General features: G+C 41.3%; 1 protein-coding gene and 1 long non-coding RNA gene across 8 annotated transcripts in view; one reads left to right on the forward strand and one right to left on the reverse strand.

Moving 5' to 3' along the window:
* The window catches only part of adcy2a (adenylate cyclase 2a), a 62,609-nt gene that overhangs the window by 13,098 nt on the left and 28,533 nt on the right, over positions 1-20,978 (reverse strand). The window contains exons 3-6 of one of the 2 annotated variants that reach the window (XM_035530838.2): positions 18,002-18,163; positions 3,785-3,934; positions 1,012-1,160; positions 24-135 (exon numbers count right to left, since the gene is read on the reverse strand). In XM_035530838.2, coding sequence (XP_035386731.1) covers positions 24-135; positions 1,012-1,160; positions 3,785-3,934; positions 18,002-18,163 — 573 coding nt within the window. The remainder of the gene's footprint in view (positions 1-23; positions 136-1,011; positions 1,161-3,784; positions 3,935-18,001; positions 18,164-20,978) is intronic. The other variant, XM_081696226.1, reaches the window with a different exon arrangement.
* On the forward strand, positions 19-20,092 carry LOC113578464 (uncharacterized). 6 transcript variants are annotated; one of them, XR_014116898.1, is made up of 5 exons: positions 19-150; positions 2,348-2,443; positions 13,382-13,519; positions 15,421-15,539; positions 17,032-20,092. It is a non-coding gene; the product is annotated as an uncharacterized LOC113578464 (long non-coding RNA). The 6 variants fall into 6 exon arrangements; XR_014116899.1 differs by lacking the exon at positions 13,382-13,519; XR_003410751.3 differs by lacking the exons at positions 19-150; positions 2,348-2,443; positions 13,382-13,519 and adding an exon at positions 4,596-4,695 and having other exon boundaries at positions 17,032-17,664; positions 19,283-20,092.

Below are 20,978 nucleotides of genomic sequence, written 5' to 3' on the forward strand. Positions count from 1 at the left end.
TATCGCTGCTGCTGGTGGGTTACCTTGGCAATCTGATCGAATTTGCCGAACAGCTCGTTCAACATGTGGACCAGCTCCCCTGGAGAGCAATCGCTGGCCAAGCGAGTGAAGCCGACAATATCAGCATACAAAATGCTGAAAAAGAAACAGGTAATTATCTCTTAGAAAAGGAACTGCATGCATCAAACTGTACATCAAAGATCAGAGTAGCAGTGCAGATCACTGATTGAGTCCAAATTGAATGTTGGATTCTACTTCTGAAATAAGACCAGCAAAAAGGCATGCATACAAATAACAAATCAAAAATTGTAGTCCATCAAGTACAGAAGTGCTATACTCATTTCCACTTTCCCAGGGAAAAAAAAAGAGTCCTATCTAAGGTGTTAGCGTGGGGCTGCTCTAAAATGTCACACCCATTAGAGTCCTTAACTGCAGTTCATGCAATATGACCTGGTGGGATTTTGCTGGCACAGGTCCCCACCTTACGAAGGCTAGCACCCAACTCGGGCGTTGCTACTTACGCTAAGTGTGTGCTAAGGTCATGCTAACTCAGCAGGACGTTTACCATGCCACCAAAAGTGTCTCCAGCAGAAATCTGAGCTCAAACAAAAACAGGGCTTTCAGCGTTTTCTCTCACCTTCTCGTATTCAGGCCGTAGCACTCTAATTAGGACTGTCATAGGAAGAAGGCGTAGGAATTTGGACTTTGCTTTAGGACGTTTAGAAGACGCGGCGGGTCTGCATTGGCTTCCGGAAAAGTGTTCAGTGCAGAGTCTTACCTTCAGCTTCAGGGTTCTTCTCCGGTCTCATTAACATTCAATGTGGAAATGGGGACTGAAATATTCAGTGCTGCTTCGGAGCAGTGTGTGAAAGCACAGGTGAATGCGTGTGCGTGTGTGTGTGTGTGTGTGTGTGTGTGTGTGTGTGTGTGTGTGTGTGTGTGTGTGTGTGTGTGTGCGTGCGTGCATGTGTGTGTTTGCATGTGTGAGAGAGAAGGAGAGGAGAGGAGCACCTGACGTTGGTGTGCCTCTGCACATATAAATTGTGGAAGTTGTTGGTGTTCTCCACCTGGCCAAAGTTGGGGCCCTGAAGTCTCTGAATAATCTCTGCCTTCATGACACGGGCAATGTGGGCTGGTAGCAGGGACAGCAGCAGACGCTCCTACACACACACACACACACACACACACACACACACACACACACACACACACACAGAGAGAGAGAGAGAGAGAGAGAGAGAGAGAGAGAGAGACAAGACCGGAGACACATTCTCAGAGATGCCTCCCGCTGGAACTAAATTACACCCTAATTAAATTACACCCACTGAAAAAAATGAAATATATTAACAAGTTCACACCACTCATTCAGAAGTGATTCAATATGTCTTCTGTCTGCTGCTTACAGCAGCACTTACCCCGTATGTTTTGTTCAGGTCAAAATTTACATTTAAAGCATTTAAATTGGAACCATGCTGAAAATTATATATATATATATATATATATATATATATATATATATATATATATATATATATATATATATATATATATATATATGGCACAGGTCTGTATGGCCAATGAACAGTGTATCTACTAGCAATTAGTGGACAGAAGATGAAAGTTGGGTTGAAGACGGAAGCTCTTCCATAATGCCGTGTTAAAATACAGGGAATGCAACGGGATAAGCCTTGAGATGGTGTGGTGTGCCTTCGTGTGGTGTTCTGAAAGAGGTTATGACAGAGGGTGTATAAAAGGTATGGCAAATGTGATATCCTCTCTGTTTCTTAAACCCGGCACATTAAGTCTGATTCATTTTCATGCTCTGGGTGATTACTGGAATCCATCATTATGTATAATTGGGTTACACTGGATTTTAGAGATGAATCTGAGGTTACCTGCTTTTGTTTCAGACTTGGCCCCTCTAATAATAAAGCATGAATGAGTCTAATCTAATATTACACTGTCCGGCTGGACCCACTTGACTACAACTGTGATGGCTAGCTTCATTGCTAAGTGTGACTCAAAGGTTAACTGCTCACTAGCTGAGGTACATTTCCTATGTTTAGCAACAATTAGCATGTGAAATTTATTTCAAATTCGAAATCCATTTTAACTGTATTTAGTACAATAAAGGGTCAACTGAACAATAAATATCTGTGAACAATATCTATGACCTAGCAGATTGTAATGCTGCTCATTAAAGGTTTACAAATGGACCATCAAGGAGATCCAGGGGGGTGTGGGGTGGTAGGCGATGGATCATCTGGTTGCTCTGCTGCTTACGTTTTTGGTGCTGAAATGAGATTCATATGCAGAAACCCTGACTTCACTAAAAATTCATTTCTAGGTGGTTGCTAGGAGGTGCGAGAGCACAGTGCGACCTCTTACCGAGGATGGTCAGGCAGGAGGCAGCTGATTGGCCGGTTGCTGGCCCTAGAGACTGGTAAGCTACGTTGCAGCGCCAAGCATTTGCAAAGGAAGGCTCCCAGGATGATTGCCCTAGAACAGTTACATCTGGGTCATGTCCACTCTAGGGGACGATTCCAAAATGCCTAAAACACAGTACGGCCCTACGCACACCCACATCTGTACCCATGTACTCTGAGGGGAATCCAAAGGCTTGTGGACACCCAATGCCAAGAAAGCAGGGTTTATTTTCTTCCCTTCACTGAACTACAAAGTGCAAGTTCTGGCAGGTGAAAGAAATTAAACGTTAGGCCAGAAAAATTCAGCTGGCACTCAGTTCGCCAGTGTTTTAAAGCCACTGTTGGAATCTGATTTAATGACTTAATGATTTAGTAACTGTGCCACAGAGGACTGCACATGCTCAGATCATCTTCTTCCATTGTGCAATTCTGCAGGGACCTTTGACCTCTACTGCTACAAAAGCCTCAGCCTCGATCCCTTCAGTACTGTTGTTAGTCTGCCTTGATCAATGGCTCTTCCATAACTCAAATGGGGCATTAATTTTACCTTTAAGGACACTGAATTTGAAAACATGGAATAACTGCTGTGATATTGTGCAAGAAAACACTAAACTACCGCCAAGATCCCCACGCTAATCTCCAATTACTCTCCACTCTAGTAATGTAAGAGGAAAGCATGCAAGGAAATCCTTCCACTAAACTGTTGTGAAGTCATCTGTCCTAAAAATATTCTGCAGCAGAGTTGTGAAAAGGGAGGTAAATTAATATGCAGCATTTAAACAAAGACACTGTGCAAGTAGCCCGAAACCTCTAGGTTCTGGTAAACATTGTGACGTTACATAAAAAAAACTTAGGCTGCTTAGCTGGTGGGAAGAATACAGTGTAGGTGTTTCAACTCAATCCACCTATCCATAACTGCACACTGACCTTCAATATTGGCTCGGTCAAGCTCGATAGTTGGAACAGAATTAATATTGTTTGAATTAATATTGGCCAAAATGAAAAACAAAAATGGGGGGGGGGGGGTTCATTCATTTACATTTTTTTTTCATTCTCACCTACTGTTATTATCCTTCAAGTTTTCTCCTTTAATATTTTTTTTTCCACATCCAATTTCTTTATTCTTTATGTCTAATGAACACTCTGCCTCACTGAATACCTCGCTTTAAAAAGTGAGGGGCAGGGTTAGCCTGAACCTCGCTGAACACCTCGCTATAAAGAGTGAGGGGCGGGGTTAGCCTGAACCTCGCTGAACACCTCGCTATAAAGAGTGAGGGGCGGGGTTAGCCTGAACCTCACTGAACACCTCACTTTACAGAGTGAGGGGCGTGGTTAGGGGAGGGGCGAACGGACCCCACCTGCTGCCGCTTCTCGAACTCCAGCTTAATGGGGGACTTGATGCAGTTACACGTGTCTTGGTACGTCTGCTTCAGGGCCACTTCCATCAGGTGTTTGTGGTACGCTCCCGCCATGTTCCCACATATGAAAATAATGATATTGGCCAGAATCTGAAAAAAAAAACCAAACAGAAAAAACACACAAAAACAGGATCTACATAAGGAACCACCATTATAAATCCACAAGCAGTAGACATGCGGTTTGTCCTTTCTGATATAACACACGGTCATAATCATTTCCATTACTTTAAGTGTTCATCCGTGGATCTTTCTCAGTAAAGTAAGATAGGTGTAAACTGTCTTGTTTGTGCCAATTGCAACTGGGCATGCTCTAGTCCATCTAGATCTCACTGCACCATTTATCATTTCTTTATCACCAGCAGTTTTCAGTCCTCTTATTAATCAGTTTCATTCATCAATTTATCTGTCATAACGCTGATGAATCTTTATTTTTTTTTCATATCAAGTGTAGGAAAAATAACGGGAAACAAGTAAGGATCTGTGCTACAATTTGAACTTCGCTCTGTGGCATTAATCCATATGGAAAAGCCGTTCAAGAGCTCAGTTTTCAAGTCAAAACAACTCCCCCAGCGCTTATTCACGGGCCAGTGCTCATGTCCCAAAAATAACGTTTCCAACACTCTGCCATCTACAGCCCGGAGTCTCTCCGAGGACGACTATTTCTGACCACAGGACGTCCAAGGCTGCAGTCGCCAAAGGACTCCCTACTCCCGTAAAACTATCCTACTAACTAGCTTTGCGCAATGTTAGGATCTGTCACTAATCCCATATTCTGTTCAGTAATCCCAACACTGTTGCTACCACCGTAGTTGCACTGCTGACTAACTAACGTCTCTGACTTGAAGGAAAAGGTAACGTTAACGTCAATACATCCACGCAACGCTCTACAATGGTCTCGGGTATATTTAAATAACGTTAATGTTTTCAAGTTTCGTTATATTTGTTAGAAATCTAACGTGAAGTCTCAGTAAAATGTTATTGTAGTGATGCATGTGAACATGTAGAGAGTAACAGTTTTGTTTTAATGCATTTTCGTATAGTATCCTGTGTAGCTGTACTTGCTTATGATAAATTGCATTAGTGTTTGTTTGATTAAAGTAAAAGCACTTTTTTTAGTAGTCAGCTTTTGTCAACTTTCATTCAGCTGTTTTTTTTGGAAAACCTAAGAAAGTCAGTTGTGAGAAAATTAATTTTAGTCAGATGATACAATTATAGAAGAGAGTTGATAATTTCCCAAGCATCATGGCAAGAAATACCAGCTTTACTAATAACGCTTTCATGTCCACTCTGGTTCGTTGAGATTAGAGAGAGAGGATACAGGTCAGGGAGATCAGGTGTGTGAGAAAAGGAGCAAATATTGATAGTGAAGCTCACTTAATGCCAGTACAACAGTCTCCTCCTAATGTACAGACCTCTGTTAGCCTTCATATATCAGAGTAAAGAGACACAGGAAGAGAGTATATGAGGATACTGACATGGCAGAAAGAGCAGGGAATATGGAGGTAATAAGCAAGTAATAACATCACCATAATCATCATAAAAATATATGAAAAATAAATATGAACAAAAAAGAAAATCCCTAATTTTAATTTAAAAACATTAAGACTAATAAAGCAGTCCCCCAGTTTGGAGGGGAGGTGGTAATTAATAAAACAATTAGATACGTCCACCGGTGGATTCACGGTGAGAGTGATCTGCTGTGATTGCCAGGGTTTCCCTTCTGGCTTCTCCCCAGCCATAACAGCGCACTATTACACACAGAATGAAACTTATAGGTTTTAGAAAGACAAAGATATTTTCTTATGACCTCATAAATAAAGAATTCATTAAATGTTCCCTCTGCTATACAACCTTTAAACACCAACATTTCAATGAGTTCAGGCAGATAGAAGTAGTTTTAAAAGCCTTGTTTATACATTCTGAGTGGGGCAGAGCTTTCTATTCATGTTTTTTAAGAGAAGAGACAGTTAGAGAAGTCACCTGAACGTTTTACTGCCCAAGTTAGGAAGAACTGGCTTGTGCTCTGAGCATATTTCAGGGACACTGCAAGACGTTCAGTACATTTCATGTTTTTTCTATGCGCTTTTATTATGATGTGTCTTAGGGCTAGTTGAAGACATGGATTTATTTCAGAGATCAGATATCAGAGTCCAGTTTGGAGAGGCATTATTTAAACTTTGAATTACATAATTGATTGAGGTTTTCTTAATTTCTTAATTTAGCAGAGAACATGATTGTTGCAGGACAGAAATGTGTCTGAATGTCTGCCACCCTTTCCTAGGTCTTATCATAACATGCGTCGGACAGCCCCTGTTTCCATCCCTTTAGGCCTTGATGCGATGACTAGTCTAGTCTAAGAACTTGGTCCGTTTTTTAAATTCTTGTGACAGTGTGTGAAACAACAGGTTCCGCAGAAGTCAGTGGTGCTTGTGTCATACTAAGCACTTAGCTGACAGTTCTGCAGAAAGGAAAGACAAAGCAACGCTTTCGCTCCCCTCTGCAGGATGTTACGGCTCGGCGCCTGCAGCAAAGTCCACATACTGTCTAAAACATTAGCAACCAAAAGCGCATGATAACAAACACATTTGAAAGCACCTGTGACCTTTACGTAGGCAACTGAACAAACGGAGCTGCCATGTCTGCTGCCAGGGTCCAATGACTCACAACGAGTCACTGGAAGCAAGCGAGGCAGTGGAGCTGTTCCACTCTGACTCACATTGCTGGGAGGCCTATCGACAGAACTTTCAAGAAGTCTGGCATCCGAGGAGCTCTCTGCCACCCGCACGGTCCCGCCGTCTCCCAGCCAACGGTGCCTCAACTTCGCACGCACCGGAATCACAAATGCCCCCCCCCCCCCCCCCCCCATGCCTAGCTGCATCTGAAAGCCCCTGAGGTTTGTTGAAGGATCTTAACCTTGTCAGAGTTGCTCTATTTAACTTGAGCTGAGGTTTCTAGAAGCCATATATTCAAAGTTTTGTATGTAGAACCTTTGAGTCAATCAGCTGTGTAGAGAAAATTTGACAAAATTAATCACTAAGATAAATAAGCTCTATATTCACAAATTTAACATCATTAACTGCTGACACCAAAAACAAATAGTACATGCACCACTAGGTATCATTACTATTCTTCTAAATCAATGTTTTAATTTGCAAAGGAGCATTGTCCAAGTAAGCTGTGCACAGCTAAAAGACATAAAATACCCAGAGACATAAAATAGGCACATATAGCACAGTGATTACTTTGTAAACAGAACCTGCCTGCCAGAGCTGACAGTGTTCAATTTAGCACAATTTGGTTTGCATTCGTAAGATCAGAAGAAAAACCTCATGCTTTTTCACACTGCCATTACCACAAGCCCAATGTCTCTAAAGTCACAGCCATGAACCTCAGGCAAACATGGCGTTCATCCTCTTTCTTTACAATCTGCAGAAGACAAAACCACGAACTCTGAGAACTCAGAAGTGATAAGAGTCAAGGGGTTACCTGAGCCCACCTTGAGATCTGCATATGGAGCATAAAGCAAAAATTAATCAGCAGAGGAGAAAGAAGCAATTCTTCATAAATCCACCAGGAAGCCCACTGGCAGAGATGATACCTGTGTGATCCTCTTAGAGGAAGTGGGATAAAGAAACGCTCGCCAGCATTCTTTTAATATATTCCACGGTTGCTGAAGCAACCGCTGTTTCTGAGCCGAGTTCTTCATGGCCGAGGTAATACGATTAAGCCTTGCCACTCTCCAGAGGGTTCATTAAATTATGGCCCAGCTTCTGCGATGGTCAGAATAGAAAATATGGAAATAAGGGTGATGCCATGCAAGTTAGTTTTGGAACCAACTCAAGGCAAATCCCTTCTCAGGCACACCCTGCCCTTCTTACAGGGCCTGTCCAGGCGTGGCAAATGGTTCAGTGGTGCCAAACGTCTGCAGTGCTCCATGGTTTTATACAACTCCCAGTTTATAGATGGCATGCTGTCATCTACCACCTAACCCTATCAGATTCAGTTAAGGTGGCACGTAACATTCAGATGCTCGCAGGGTGGAATTCTGGTTTTATTATAAAGGGGTATATCCAAAGTTGTAGTGCATAGCTAGGAAAAGGTTGGTAAGCAGACGAGCAGATAGGAGGGAACACAAACAACCAGTCCAAGGTGAAACACCAGGGAAGGCCAAACCAGTCCAAACCAAAAGTGTCTAAGACAGTGGCGAATATCAAGAAACAAATAAGATGCATTAACTTAATGAATGGCTCATTAGCTACTGAGTTGCTACTTCATAAATTTCAGGATCATTTAAATCTCATCTTTGTGCCCTGCATGGTTCAAAATGGATTAGCAAATCTTGGGAGGGATTCCTGATGCACCATAATCACAGTAGTCCAACTCGCTATCCTCTTATTATTTACCATAATAATTTGACCAGATTAAACAGATTAGAGGGCATGTGCAGTAATCCGATTGTACAGCACTAAAGCACGGACTAGCTTGATTTATAAGAAGTTATATTTAACTCTGATGGAAATGTGAACTATGATGACACAGTCTGGAGCCAATCAAGCAACTTTTTGGGGGATGATGTCAATGTTTGAAGGTCAAAAGAAGGAAAGGTCACATGACCCATTTCATGAGCGAGTACTGATGCATATATAGCTGTGCAAAAAAGTGAATGTCTGAAACTGTAGCAAGTAAAAGAAGCTGATATTAGTATAGCTTGACAGGTACAGCTGATGAAGGACCTCTGTTCAAAACATCCTGTTTCTCCAGAAACCTTATATATCCATAGTTATGTATCCTCTGTATATAACCTCTCACAGATATTGATATCTCTCAAACTTGGAGAATGGCTCCATCAGATCCCAGGAAAAATATCCAAGATCTCCGTCCAGAAAGATACTACACAGGACCCTCAAGCTCCCAGGCCTCTGGTAGAGGACCCGAGCTTGAAGGACAAAGGTTGCCTGGAGGAGGGGAACTGGGGAATTTTTATCTATTCAAAATTGTAGTAAAGTACACAAGGTTTCCAGAGAAACAGCACATTTCGGACAGAGGTCCTTCATCAGCTGTGAAAACAAAGTGCTCGAGAAGGGATTCTAAACTTCTAAAGGTCTGACCTATAAACAATCTGCTGACAACAATAATACCTTTGGTGCTTACTTATCATTCTACAGAGGAATTTGCATTACTGCAGGAGTTGCCTATCGTATTTCTTGCAAGAGATGTAATCAGTGTTATATTGGAGAAATGAAGAGAAAGCTTGCTGATTGTTTTTGAGAACACCTTCGGACCATCAAAATGAAAGATTTCCGAAATAATGATTTTGGGTGGAGCTTGGAGAAGGAAGAAATAAACAATTCAAGCGCTTCAAATGTAGCTGTACCCTCAATCATCTAGGGAGTTGTTAATAAGTTACATAATTCTTTTTACATTTTATTTATAGAAATTTGAGTATAAGTATTTTTAAAAAGTGAAACAAACTTTTGTCTAATTTATTTTGTTGGTGGTGTTGTTGTTTTTTAAGAGCTCCATCATGGCTGCAGTTTCCCAGGTCCCTAACCACAATTCAGGGACTTTGGAACAGCCTGTAGTCTATTCAACAAGCCTCCACACAGTCCCCAGTTTCCAACAGACTACAATCATCCCTTGCATCAAAAATAACTACAGGCAATCCATTAGAACCTCAGACTGTAGAAAATTACAGTAGAATACATTATTAAAACTCCACAACAGTTTATTAAAGACACCTACCATTAAATTTGGTTTCTCAAAAGTTCACCATTATCCCTGACTAACTTCAGTTAGTTGTATGAAGCCAGTGGCATGGTAATTTATTGATATTATTCGATTTGTGAAGAAACAGTGTTTTTCCAAATACTTTTTTTTTTTTTTTTTTTTTTTACTGAAAGCCATTTTTTAACTGAAACAATTCATTTGTTATCTGCATCATGCTTTGCTATTGCCAGTGTATTCTTTATTATTGTTTTTTAGGTGTTGCGTATTGATGGTAATGCGTATTGATGGTAAAGAGGCCTGCTTGAATGTGTGATGGTAACCATTAATGTGCTTATTTGAATGTGTGATGGTACCTATTGCTGGTTTAACTGACTTTTTTCAGGTCCAAGGCAGCATCCTACTCAAAATTAGTAAGATCATCTGAGGAAAAAAGAAACTGTTGCTTCAGCCAATCAGAGCCTTATTTCTCAAAACCAATGGTTTGGCTTGGTTTATGTGTCCCTTACTTTATATCAGTGTGACTATAGAGCAGTTCTGTAGGAGCACATTTTTCCTTTGGTGCTTGAGCACACCACTGCCCAATAGGGAGTCAGATAGAAAATCCCTGGAACCATGGAAACTTGTGGGATTATTTAGAATAGATTGTGAAATATCAAAAGACACCCACAGACTCTAGCCAAATTGTGTACCTGCCACGGTTTCCTCCTCCCAGCGTTATGGTTCCCATGGCGATGCCTACACATGTCATTTGTTTTGGTTTCTGATCTTGGTTGTATGTTGGTTCCACTTTGCCACCACTCCTTGTTTAGTACCCTGCCCCTTATTGGTTTCTGCTGTGTCTTGTTAGAACTTATCAGTTAGTGTATTTATGCTCTGTGATTGGTTACCCTGCTTGTCAGTTATTGTGCTCGTCCATGTTTGTTTTGTTCACTAAATTACGCCTCACTTTGGTCTGTTTAGTGCTTGCCTTTTCCTGGGTTTGTGTTTCCTGTACTGTATTCTATATAATCCCATTTTTAATTTTGTATGCCTTGGTTTTTGTTTGTGCTCTTTTTATTTTCAGTAAATCCCTCTGCACTTGCGTCCGTCTCTTTGCCTTGTTTCGCGCCTGCCTGCCAGTGTTACAGTACCAAGTTCTGTTGCTATTTTAGAGTGTTTGTGTTGTGGAATCCTTACCTGACAAAACTGGCATTGTTATCAAGGAGGCCGGGGGTGTAACCAAATTCTAGTGCAGAAATGATCATTTGACTATTTGTTTGTCTAGGGACATTATTATTTTAGTGCCATGCACTTTATTCAACCAGTTTGGCAAATAAACTTGCCTCTTGCTAATAGAGTATCGGTTACTAAAGCCGACAGTCTACCCCAGCCTTTAAATAATGTTTGCCTTTAAGCTTTGAGAGTAAGAACTCAAGAGAAACAGAAAGACAACAGCTGTATGTCAAACCAGTCCTCATCAGTAAACCTCGGCACGCTCCACTGCTGTGGCAGGCGGGAGTGAGATGTCATGGTAATGATCTTCAATGATCAATGAGCACTCAGGTACTTCATTGTGATCCCAAAAACAAGATTCGAGCCTGGGCCAACAGTACCCTGTAATCGCATGCGATGAATCCACCTGAGGTCAAACCTCAGGATTTATGGGGTAGTAAGCTCATCGAGGTCAGAGAGAACGAGGGCTGAAGGTTAACAGAGCTTAAACGAATTACCTGGGCAAAATCGAACGGCTAGTGTGATATAAAAGTGTGTCAGCGCAGGTTCCATTGCATAAAGCTCTGTCATGCTAATGAGGGGTTTAATGCATACTTCAACACCTACTAAGTAACAAGTAGTATTTTGCAAGAGACTGAATTACTGTAGCAACTGGTCATAATGCAGTGAACAGAAAGAAGCACAGTTAGTTTCCTTTATAGGAAAATGCCTTTACAAATATTTACTAAAATGTATGAAAATATTTATTTTTAGTTATTATGGGTGGACTGGCATGTATAGCATGTATAGATGTACAGCTGTATAGATGTATGGCATAGCAGAAATCCTTAATTATACAAGGAAAGATAATTTTGAATGTGTGTGTGTGCAAGTGTGCAAATGGGTGTAGGTGTGTGTGTGTGTGTGTGTGTGTGTGATGGTAATACGTGATGGTAATACATATACGAACACACACGCGTGTGCCTGTATGTGTGTGTGCTCGTCCGTAATAGCATGTGCGTGTGTGTGTGCCCCTATGAAATGCAGATATTAATATGCAGAATCAGGCGCTGACACACCATGTGCTCTATGCTCGTCCTACAGGAGAACATTTTATTCACTCTTTTAATCAGGAGAGCACTCACAGGCTGTTATTCATCAAAAATTTAAATCACACCTCCAAAATCGCCCGTAAAAACCCCTTCACTGTTTAGAGTGCTAGGCAGGGGACATCTGTCAGTAGCTCCCACATAAGGGGATTATCTCAAACAAGTGACTTCAACCCTAAATAATGAATTCTGCGCTGAAAGCTGTGGTGTATAACGCAGCGAATTCTACCAAGCAGTACTCAGGCTGACGGCTCACGTTTTATGAAATTAGATGTGGCAGGACTCAAAGAGTAAAGAGGACTGACTCGAGTGGCTTTGGTGTTTTTAACATAAAATTCTATTTAATTTTTATTTAAATATTTGCTATTTAATGTGGGGAAAGGCTATGTGCAACACAGTGACCCTTTGGTTTTGAAACATCACTGAGAAGAACATGTTATAATGAGCACAGGCAAATTCTTTTAGGATTGCTTGACAAAAGGTCATGGATGGTAAGAGATCTAATCGTCTAATAAGTCATATTTACAATGCCGGATCGAGGAGCTGACCAGTTTGACTATCACCTGGATGAAACTTTGCCCAAAAGCCTATACAGGGGTACAAGATGCTCCTATGCTTTTAATCCAGTTACACAGGGTGGTGTTGAATCAGAGTGGTGTTGAGCCTTTTGGTTACAATGCCAGGTGTGTGACAATAAAATGGGGTCGCGCTTGCCAAGCCGGGGTGTGGTTGAAGGTGTCACCCCCGAGCCATTGGTAGCCATGACCATGGTCTTTTAGCTTTTGGGACTGTATTTTATCATCAACCTTAGCTGCAGGAGTGGAGTCATCGATTCACCACCATCGTTTCCGGACAAAAAACATGGGAGTTTAAAAAAACACAGCAAGACAAAACGAGAGGTTCGGCTTGAGCACTCAGGATGCGATCTCCCTTGCCGTGCATCATGGGTACAGTCAGCCCAGCCTGGAAAACATATCATCCCAGTAAGAAATAAGCAGAAATATCTTCCAGAAATATCTAGCCTGTCCCAAACTCAGAAATAGGATGCCTGTCTTTTTAGCAGATCCTGCAAACTGCACATTCATGCAGATCAAAGCAAAATGTTAGACTGGTTTCGCAAAAAAAAAAGTTTACACAGCTCTGTTTCTTTGAATGTGACAGCGACTGGAGTCAAGTGAAAAGCAGTTTTCATTTGCAGAATACTCACTGTAAAACTAATAGGGAAGTGAATGCCCAGAACAGGTTTTTGGAGCTCAAAGGCATTGGCACTTTTAAGAGGATTTTCAATGAGCAGCACCCACACAAACCAAATAAAACCAGATGCAGTAGGCTTGACTGAGCGTTTTGCTTTAAATAAATCCAAATTTCAACCACATGAAGTGGTTAATTAAATTAATGAATTTGTTCCACTAAGCAGGGCACACAACCAGCTTCCAGACCAAATCCATGCTAATGTTTCTGAGATAACATTAAATGAAAGCTAAGCAATAAACAAATTTCAATGTTCCAGGTCCCGTAAAAATCTGCCTGAAACCTTCCCTGGTACAGCAAGTGCTGCAGGCATCCTGCATGATGATACTGCGGGAGGACCTGAAAGCCAAGGAGGAAAGAATGCATGTATAAATGAATAAACGAGCAGCAATCACAAGTGAGATCGAAACAACCTAAAGGCCATATGCCAAATACAGCTTGAATGAACAATGATATCTGGTCCATCCTTGAATGGAAAAACTTTCAAGGCCTATGCCATCTCTACAATTTTGTCAAATGCTGATATCAAAAATTGCAGCTAATCACATTCGCATAACTGAAAAATGCATTTTCAGGCCTCCTCTGGGGATCTGAATTAAATTATCTGATGAAAGACGATCAGGGGTTATTGTCAGGTCTTGGTGTTCAGCCATGCAAAATGGACTTCCACTAACTCCATAAAGATATCACAATGTATGTAACAATGTGCTAGAAATATTCACTAATTTTAATGTCATTTCATTTGCAATTTTCACATTTTTGGCACTGGCATCTATTGACATGTCAACAGCACCAATGATAAACTACTTGATGTTATTCTACTAGATGATATTCTGTGACATCTATGAATTTCTATGATTCTATGATCTAAATTAAACATAGTCATGCCTATAAGGTTGACTACATATTTCCAGGAATTCCAAGGCGCTTTATAAAGCTTTTCAAAGATTATATGTGTATAATGAGGGCATTATATAAATAGAACAATCGGAACTCAACACAGAATGTGACAAGTTTGCTGAATGTATGTATGTGTATATATATATATATACACACAGCATATATTATCAGATATATATATTGTATTGTATGTATTTATTGTATCCAATAAAATATATTTTATTTGAAAATTTGGATAAAGAGTTGGAGAATACAACTGTAAAGCAGTGGCACACAATGCCCTCCCTGAACCTGGGGACATGCCACCGTAACCCATTTCAAGTACACGCAATGCCACTTGCCAACACCCCAGACGGGCAAATGTTCAGCTCTAATGAAATCTAATCCCACTGCTCAGCCACTGACACCTCCATGTGATTCAATCTGTTCTGCAAGAGGTGTTGTACGTTATTGCCCCGATCACATCTGCGACATGAGCCGTTTCCAACTACAGCGACACGGTACATACAGGGCTGGCGTTACAGTGCCAATCCCCAGTGCTAAAACGAAGGGGGGAATAGAAAGAAAGAGGAGAAGAGAGTTCTGAATTTGAATCATAACAGCATAGATGAACGTAACAAAAGGCTGGTGTTTCCTTCTCTTTGGCTAGACAGAGAGGAAGAGCGGCATGTCAAAGCTACACCAGCAGTTTCAGTGCTGATGCTGGTTTGCCTCAGACTAGAACATCTGATTTATCCGGCTAGTACCTTGAATGTTTGACAGTCTCTACTGGTTAATGGCGGCTGAACTCCACTCTGGATCTGCCCCAGGAAGTGGGAAAACGAGCTTTCCAAGGATTTGGGAAACGAGGCTAGCAGCCCATCCCGTTGGAACGCTTGCATGCTAGCGGGCACCCGCATGGAGTGGGAGAGCAGAGCTGTGCGTGGAGGCCCATGTCTGATTGGAGGAGCAGGCGTGAGGCTGGCACGCCGAGGCGACAGGCTGCAGAGCCCCTGGTGCATGGAGCCTCCTCCCCTTACAACCTGCAGAGCCAGGAATCTGTTAGCTCACAGTCAATAGTGCGAGTGCCTTGTAAGCCAGCCTTCTTTGTTTAAGGAATGGCTGTAGTGCATACTATGAAGGCCAAAATGATTGTATTTTTTTTTACATGAAAAAATAATGGCTGTATTGACATTTAGAGACAAAACTAAAGCTCTTATGAGTGACCATGCAATGTTTGCATGCTACCCAGCATTGAGGAATTCCTGTTGCATGATGCCTTTACCCACTGTTTGAGAAAGTTGCTTTTTTCAACCCTGGACCGCTGAAATGAGCAAATGAAACTTGGCCAGAATGGATGCTATGTTTTGCTTTCCGTGCGACAAGTGAAGGTTTGTGTTCTGTTCTGGCTCCTTGTAGGTCTGAACCAGTAACCATGACCTGCAGAGGTGTGTTGGGACCTGGGACAGAGCAAAGACTTGGCCTGGATGAAGGCCCCTGAGAACAGGACTGGCAAGCTCGGAGGTAGCGCATCTCAGGTAGCACAAACCACAGCAGTAACCCCACCTACAGTGCTGTAGCCACTCTCTCCTGTCACGGGCTGCTCCTCTTTCCACTGCTCACGTGGTTCGGCCCACCACGTGCAGTGGAATTCACTGTAATAGTTTCCTTTGTAGTCACACCTTTGGTGTCTGCGCACACCTGCAGATGCTTTAGTGTATATTGTCTGTGTGTATTTAAACAGAAGTTGGTGTGCGCTGTGTTGTCAGTCGTTAAACCTAAACGTACATGCACCGTTGCTCATTAGTGTTAGTGTTTACTGTCGAGGGAGACTGAACATCCTGCTCCTTGCCCTGCGGCACTCGGGCCATTACACCTCCACCCCGTAACCGGTGGAGAAAGCTGAGCTGTGTAAAATATTTGTCTGTGAAGAACATTATGCATTGTGCATTGTAGAATTTCGCTGTGGAATTTCAAATTGGTTGATCAGACTTCTTTGGTAAGTGGAAAGCAAATGAAACAGAATTCTAGTGAATAAACCAGCTGGCTCATTGCATGGAGTACTGCTGTTTTGTGGATCCAGTTCAATAACTCTAGTTACAATCCCGAAATATTCAGCTTGAACAAGTCAAATGTTACTTTTGCATCTGCATGTCCATGGACTGTAATGAGTGGTTCAGTGAGTTCAAATATGCCCCAGAATGAATGCTAAGGGTGGCGGGATGGATCAGAGAAACCAGACACCAGTCTGGAAATGCCCATGAAAGCCTCCGTCACATCCACCTACCAATCAAGCAGCCTTTTAAGGCGCTCCGCCGAGTACTGGTGACAACACTAAGTGGCTGCCTCTGTCATGTAATGAGCCCCCATTGGGCTGGTGTGATGCACAACACCCGGGGAAGGAGGGACTTTCTAATGTAAACACAAAGTGGTAGTCCTGACAGTCTGGAGTCTTAATTCTCCAAAGTGATGTAGAGACACGATGGTGTACGGACATGTACTGGAGTTTGACATTATCACAGGCCCTGTGTGCATCGGTGTGTTTTCAGATCAGGTTATTTATACCTGCAGCGAGCATCTGCATTCTGCAGAAAAGGCTTCAGTGGTGTGTGTGTGTGTGTGTGTTTGTGTGAATGAGGAGCTTACAGCAGCTATAGCGAGTAACTCTATCCTACTTATCCCTGCCAGACAGTTATTACTATGGTTATTACTAGTCTAGTGACTTTCATTTCTCATATTCATTAGGTTTTGATGTGTGGCAATATTGCCTTTATCTTCAGTAGGGAAACTGTGTTTCTCAATGTTTCTCCTTATTTTGGGGCGCATTGCACTCAGCACTGTGGATAGGATAAAATGATTTCAGCTCTAGGCGTAGATTTAGCTAGCCTTCAAAACATTGTGGAGTCAAAGAAAAGCCACAAGCAAAAAAATCTCTGGAAACTGTACTTTACTCAAATTTTGAATATCTCTAATGTGTGTGTGTGTGTGTGTGTGTGTGTGTGTGTGTGATAATCTTGTTATCTTCTCCAGTCAGTTGGTTGCCTGCTGGTTGCCTGCAGTTTGCAAGCCCTGTCCTCTGTGCCTAAAGCACCGCATCTGTCTGGACTGCGGTTGTCCTGCAGACACAGATCAGAACAGAAAAAGAGGCAGGAAGAGAGGAAGCGAGACACAAACAAACAGTGTGTCGAAAGCGTGAGGGAGGGAGAAACTGCCAGCGAATATGCGGAAGACTGCTTTCCTACCAGATGTGAAGGCAAACTGAAAGTGGCTTTATGTTTATCTAATTTAAGGTTAAAACACCTTTACTGCTGCATGCCAGGTAGTGTTTGAATGACACTAAAGTGGAGGGACCAGCTTAAGGCATGGATTCTGGTGATATTACTAAGGAGCTATGACCTTAGGTGCTTTGATAATTTACTACAAATGTGTGTTTTGCTAACTGAGGTAAGAAATGGATTATTTTATGCAGTGTGAAAATGCAGATTCGTTCTGCAGAACGCTCACACAAATGTTACAAGGTAATGGGCCAAGCACATGTTTCTGAGGTGCAGGCCATTCTTGTGAATTGTTTGGAACTGTATTGATTTGTTTTATATGGCTGAATTGCATCAGTTGACAGATCCTACAGGAACTGGATGTGAACAGGAGATGAGGTTTAAAACAGTAAGTAAACTGACTAGCATTTATCAGTATCAAATCATCGACTGGTTACAGATAAATATAGAAAATAGAAATATATACCCTCAAATAAGTATGATTCACTAATACTACAAGGTAACTGAAGCAAACAACGTTAGCATTCATCCCAGTTAGGCTCCAACCTGTTCTAGAACGCATTAATCAGTACATGAAAACCCCTCACATCCACGATGCCTATAAATCTACCACTTTCACTCTCTCGTACTCTCACACACCCTCTCAAACACACACGCACACACATACTCACACACTTGGTTACACACACAAGCACGCACACATGCATATACACGCACACACTGACCTGCCACACTAGCTGCTCAGCACGCTCGCTCTGGGATGCCAGACATGCACTCAGTACCACGGTGTGTGAAGAGCAGGTGAGCGCGCTGGCCACGACTGCCTCCCACATGGAGAACGGGAGCATGGTGTAGACCACAAAGACGATGAACAGGAAGAAGGATACCTGCAGAGGTGGGAAAAGAGACAGGAGACAGAGAACCGTCATATCCATGCACGGATCCAAACAATGAAACGTGGAATCACTTAAGCTATTACAGCTTTTTTCAATCTCATTCAGACTACAAACTGGGCCTATTACCTCAACATCCCAAACCATGACACCATCAACCAAAGACTGACCCATTTCCCATAACTCTGGACACTATTCCCTTGTTTTCACAACTTTTTGTGATAAACTCTACACACAAATCCTTTCCTATATCACTGACTGCAAAATGTCCTCATTAAGAAAGCACTGGCATTCAATATCAGTAACTCAAGTCATGACAGCATCACAGCTCAGACCCAATTAACACACAATGGATCCACAAAGACCTGAAGGTAGAGGAAGAGGGTCCAGAAGAACAGGGGGACTAGGAACAGGAAGAAGAGGAGAAGAAAGGTCAGAGATCGTTTCTGATGAGATTCGTACAGGCCTAGTTGACCACGCCTTGGTCCATGAGATGTTAGTGATGGAATCTGGGCAGAATGCAGCCAAACCTGAGCCACTGCACAGTAGACTCTATAACCCAGACATGATTATGATTTCAGAATTTCTGTGACCAAGGTTTTTTTTTGTTCCAGTATATGTCGTATATAGTACGGAAAAGCACTACCAAAGAAAGTGGATCTGTTCTATGTTGGCAGACTACTGCTGGACATTGATGAGGGGTATTTCTGAGGCCAAGTATAGGCAAAAAAATCTTACACTGTACATTTAAGAAGTATGTCTATACATGTTTTAAGTGTAATATCAGCCTTATTTATAAATAAGTAATATATAATTAATGTAATAATTAAAATTTAATTGCCCTCTCACTTAAAACCATACATGATAGAAAGATTTTAAAAACAGATTTGAATTCAGTGTAAAAAGTATTATAAAGTCCACCTGTTTTAGTTTAGGGCCCTAACTTAAAAAATAAAAAAGTTTAAATTTTGTTGTCCATTGAATTTACATACAGTAATTGTACTCTGTACTGTTATAGCACATATGTACTTTTGCTGTTTGCTGTACAGTGCTGTGTGCTGTCTGAAATGCACATTACATACAGTTAATTTGGTGTTACTTCTATTTTTGTAGAACTGAGAGTATACCACCTATTGGAAGCAGAATACATCCATTTTCTAAAAGCAAGTCAAGAAATCATCAATATAGCCAACAATATCATTCCCATGCATGAGAAACAAAGGAGAGTTACTGAAGATCAGGCAACATTCAAAGACACTGTTACAGTCATCAATCCCAGCAATTGCTCGAGATTCTTCAACGGAACAGATTCAGGATGAAACAGGCTTATTGTGTTCATTTCACAAGACTATGACTGTGTCTAAGACCAGTGACTGAAACATGTGGAAGTGTGGTTTTTCATCAAGTATTTAAGTATAGCTATGTACTGTAGTATAGACTATACGGTGGCATCCAGGACGATGTCAGTTTCCACCAGGCTGCTCTGGTTCATGGTTCATGAACACCCCAAGACTCTGCAGTGACTTTCTACCTGCATAATATCCTAAACCCCTTCAGCCTGGTGGTGGAAGGTCTATTGCCGAGACCCCCATCTTCCGTCTTCACCTTCTCTAGGCCATGGAGGGGCCTTGGTTAGATATCTCAGTTGAGGCTTATCAAGGGTAGATGAGGCACATAAGGGGTTTCCCCCCAGTGCCTGGCTGGTGCTAATGTTGCCTGTGATATTGCTGAAAATCTCTGGCCTGACCAGAGAAAGCATGCTGAGGCAGAATAAATGTGATTTTCTTTCTCTTTCTTTTTTTGCCATTGATTTATATTTTACTGTATTCTATGTTCTGTATCAGTTGCATATTTTTCAGTACATTTACTTTTTCATTAAGTTTCAGCATATTAATGAGGAAATAAAGTGAGGAAATACAATTTTTGAGAATGTGTACGTGTTGTATCTTTATATCGTGTTTATCATGTAAAGATGTTCTGGGGGAAACCATAAGTGCTATTATTCTTTATTCTAATAGGATTTTACAGTAGAGTTTTGAATTGATCTGACCAGTGTATAATGACTATTTTTAAATGTATCTGTATTTGATTTGATGGTTTTTATGTGTTATCTGAAGGCAGTCTGGTTTAGATGTAAAATTACATGGTTTTGAGTAAAAGGTTTGGCTTAGCTATAAGAGTACATGGTTTTGCATGGAGAGATTGGCTTGGTGTAGATGTAATATTACATGGTTTTGAGTGTGGATTTGTCATGGAACCTTGAGGTGTGGGAAGATGAGGGTTTAGTTTTACATTTGTGTTTAGAATTTTGGGAAATGGAGCATAATTTCAAGAAATGTGTTTTGGCAATCAAGAAATCTGTAAAATGAAAAACAAGCTCTTTTACAATTAGCAACTCAGGTAAGTATTGCACATACTCATTCATTCACAACCAATCAGAAATGCAAATACGTATGGCTGTTTGGCAAGTTTAGATACACTACTGAAGTCACTATCTATTTCTAGTTTTATATATATATATATATATATATAAGACTGTGATTACCTTGCCTCATTCATGCATGTTTATGTATTTGGCTTTATGTATGATATATCAAACTGAGTGACCTTGTGGTGGTAAGTAGGTCATTGCCTCATGCACTTATGCATGAAGTCACCAGTTACGTATAAAAGCAGACCTAAGTTAGCCTACAATGAGTCCTCTGATTAAAAATACTTAATTTACTACAGATCTGCTCATTACTTAATTTCGGTGCGTTCAGCACAATGAATGAAATACGTGTAATTCAACTGATTTATTTAAATTAGT

This window comes from Electrophorus electricus, chromosome 14 (genome assembly GCF_041902795.1).
Source record: "Electrophorus electricus isolate QZ-2024a chromosome 14, ASM4190279v1, whole genome shotgun sequence".
NCBI lineage: Eukaryota > Metazoa > Chordata > Actinopteri > Gymnotiformes > Gymnotidae > Electrophorus > Electrophorus electricus.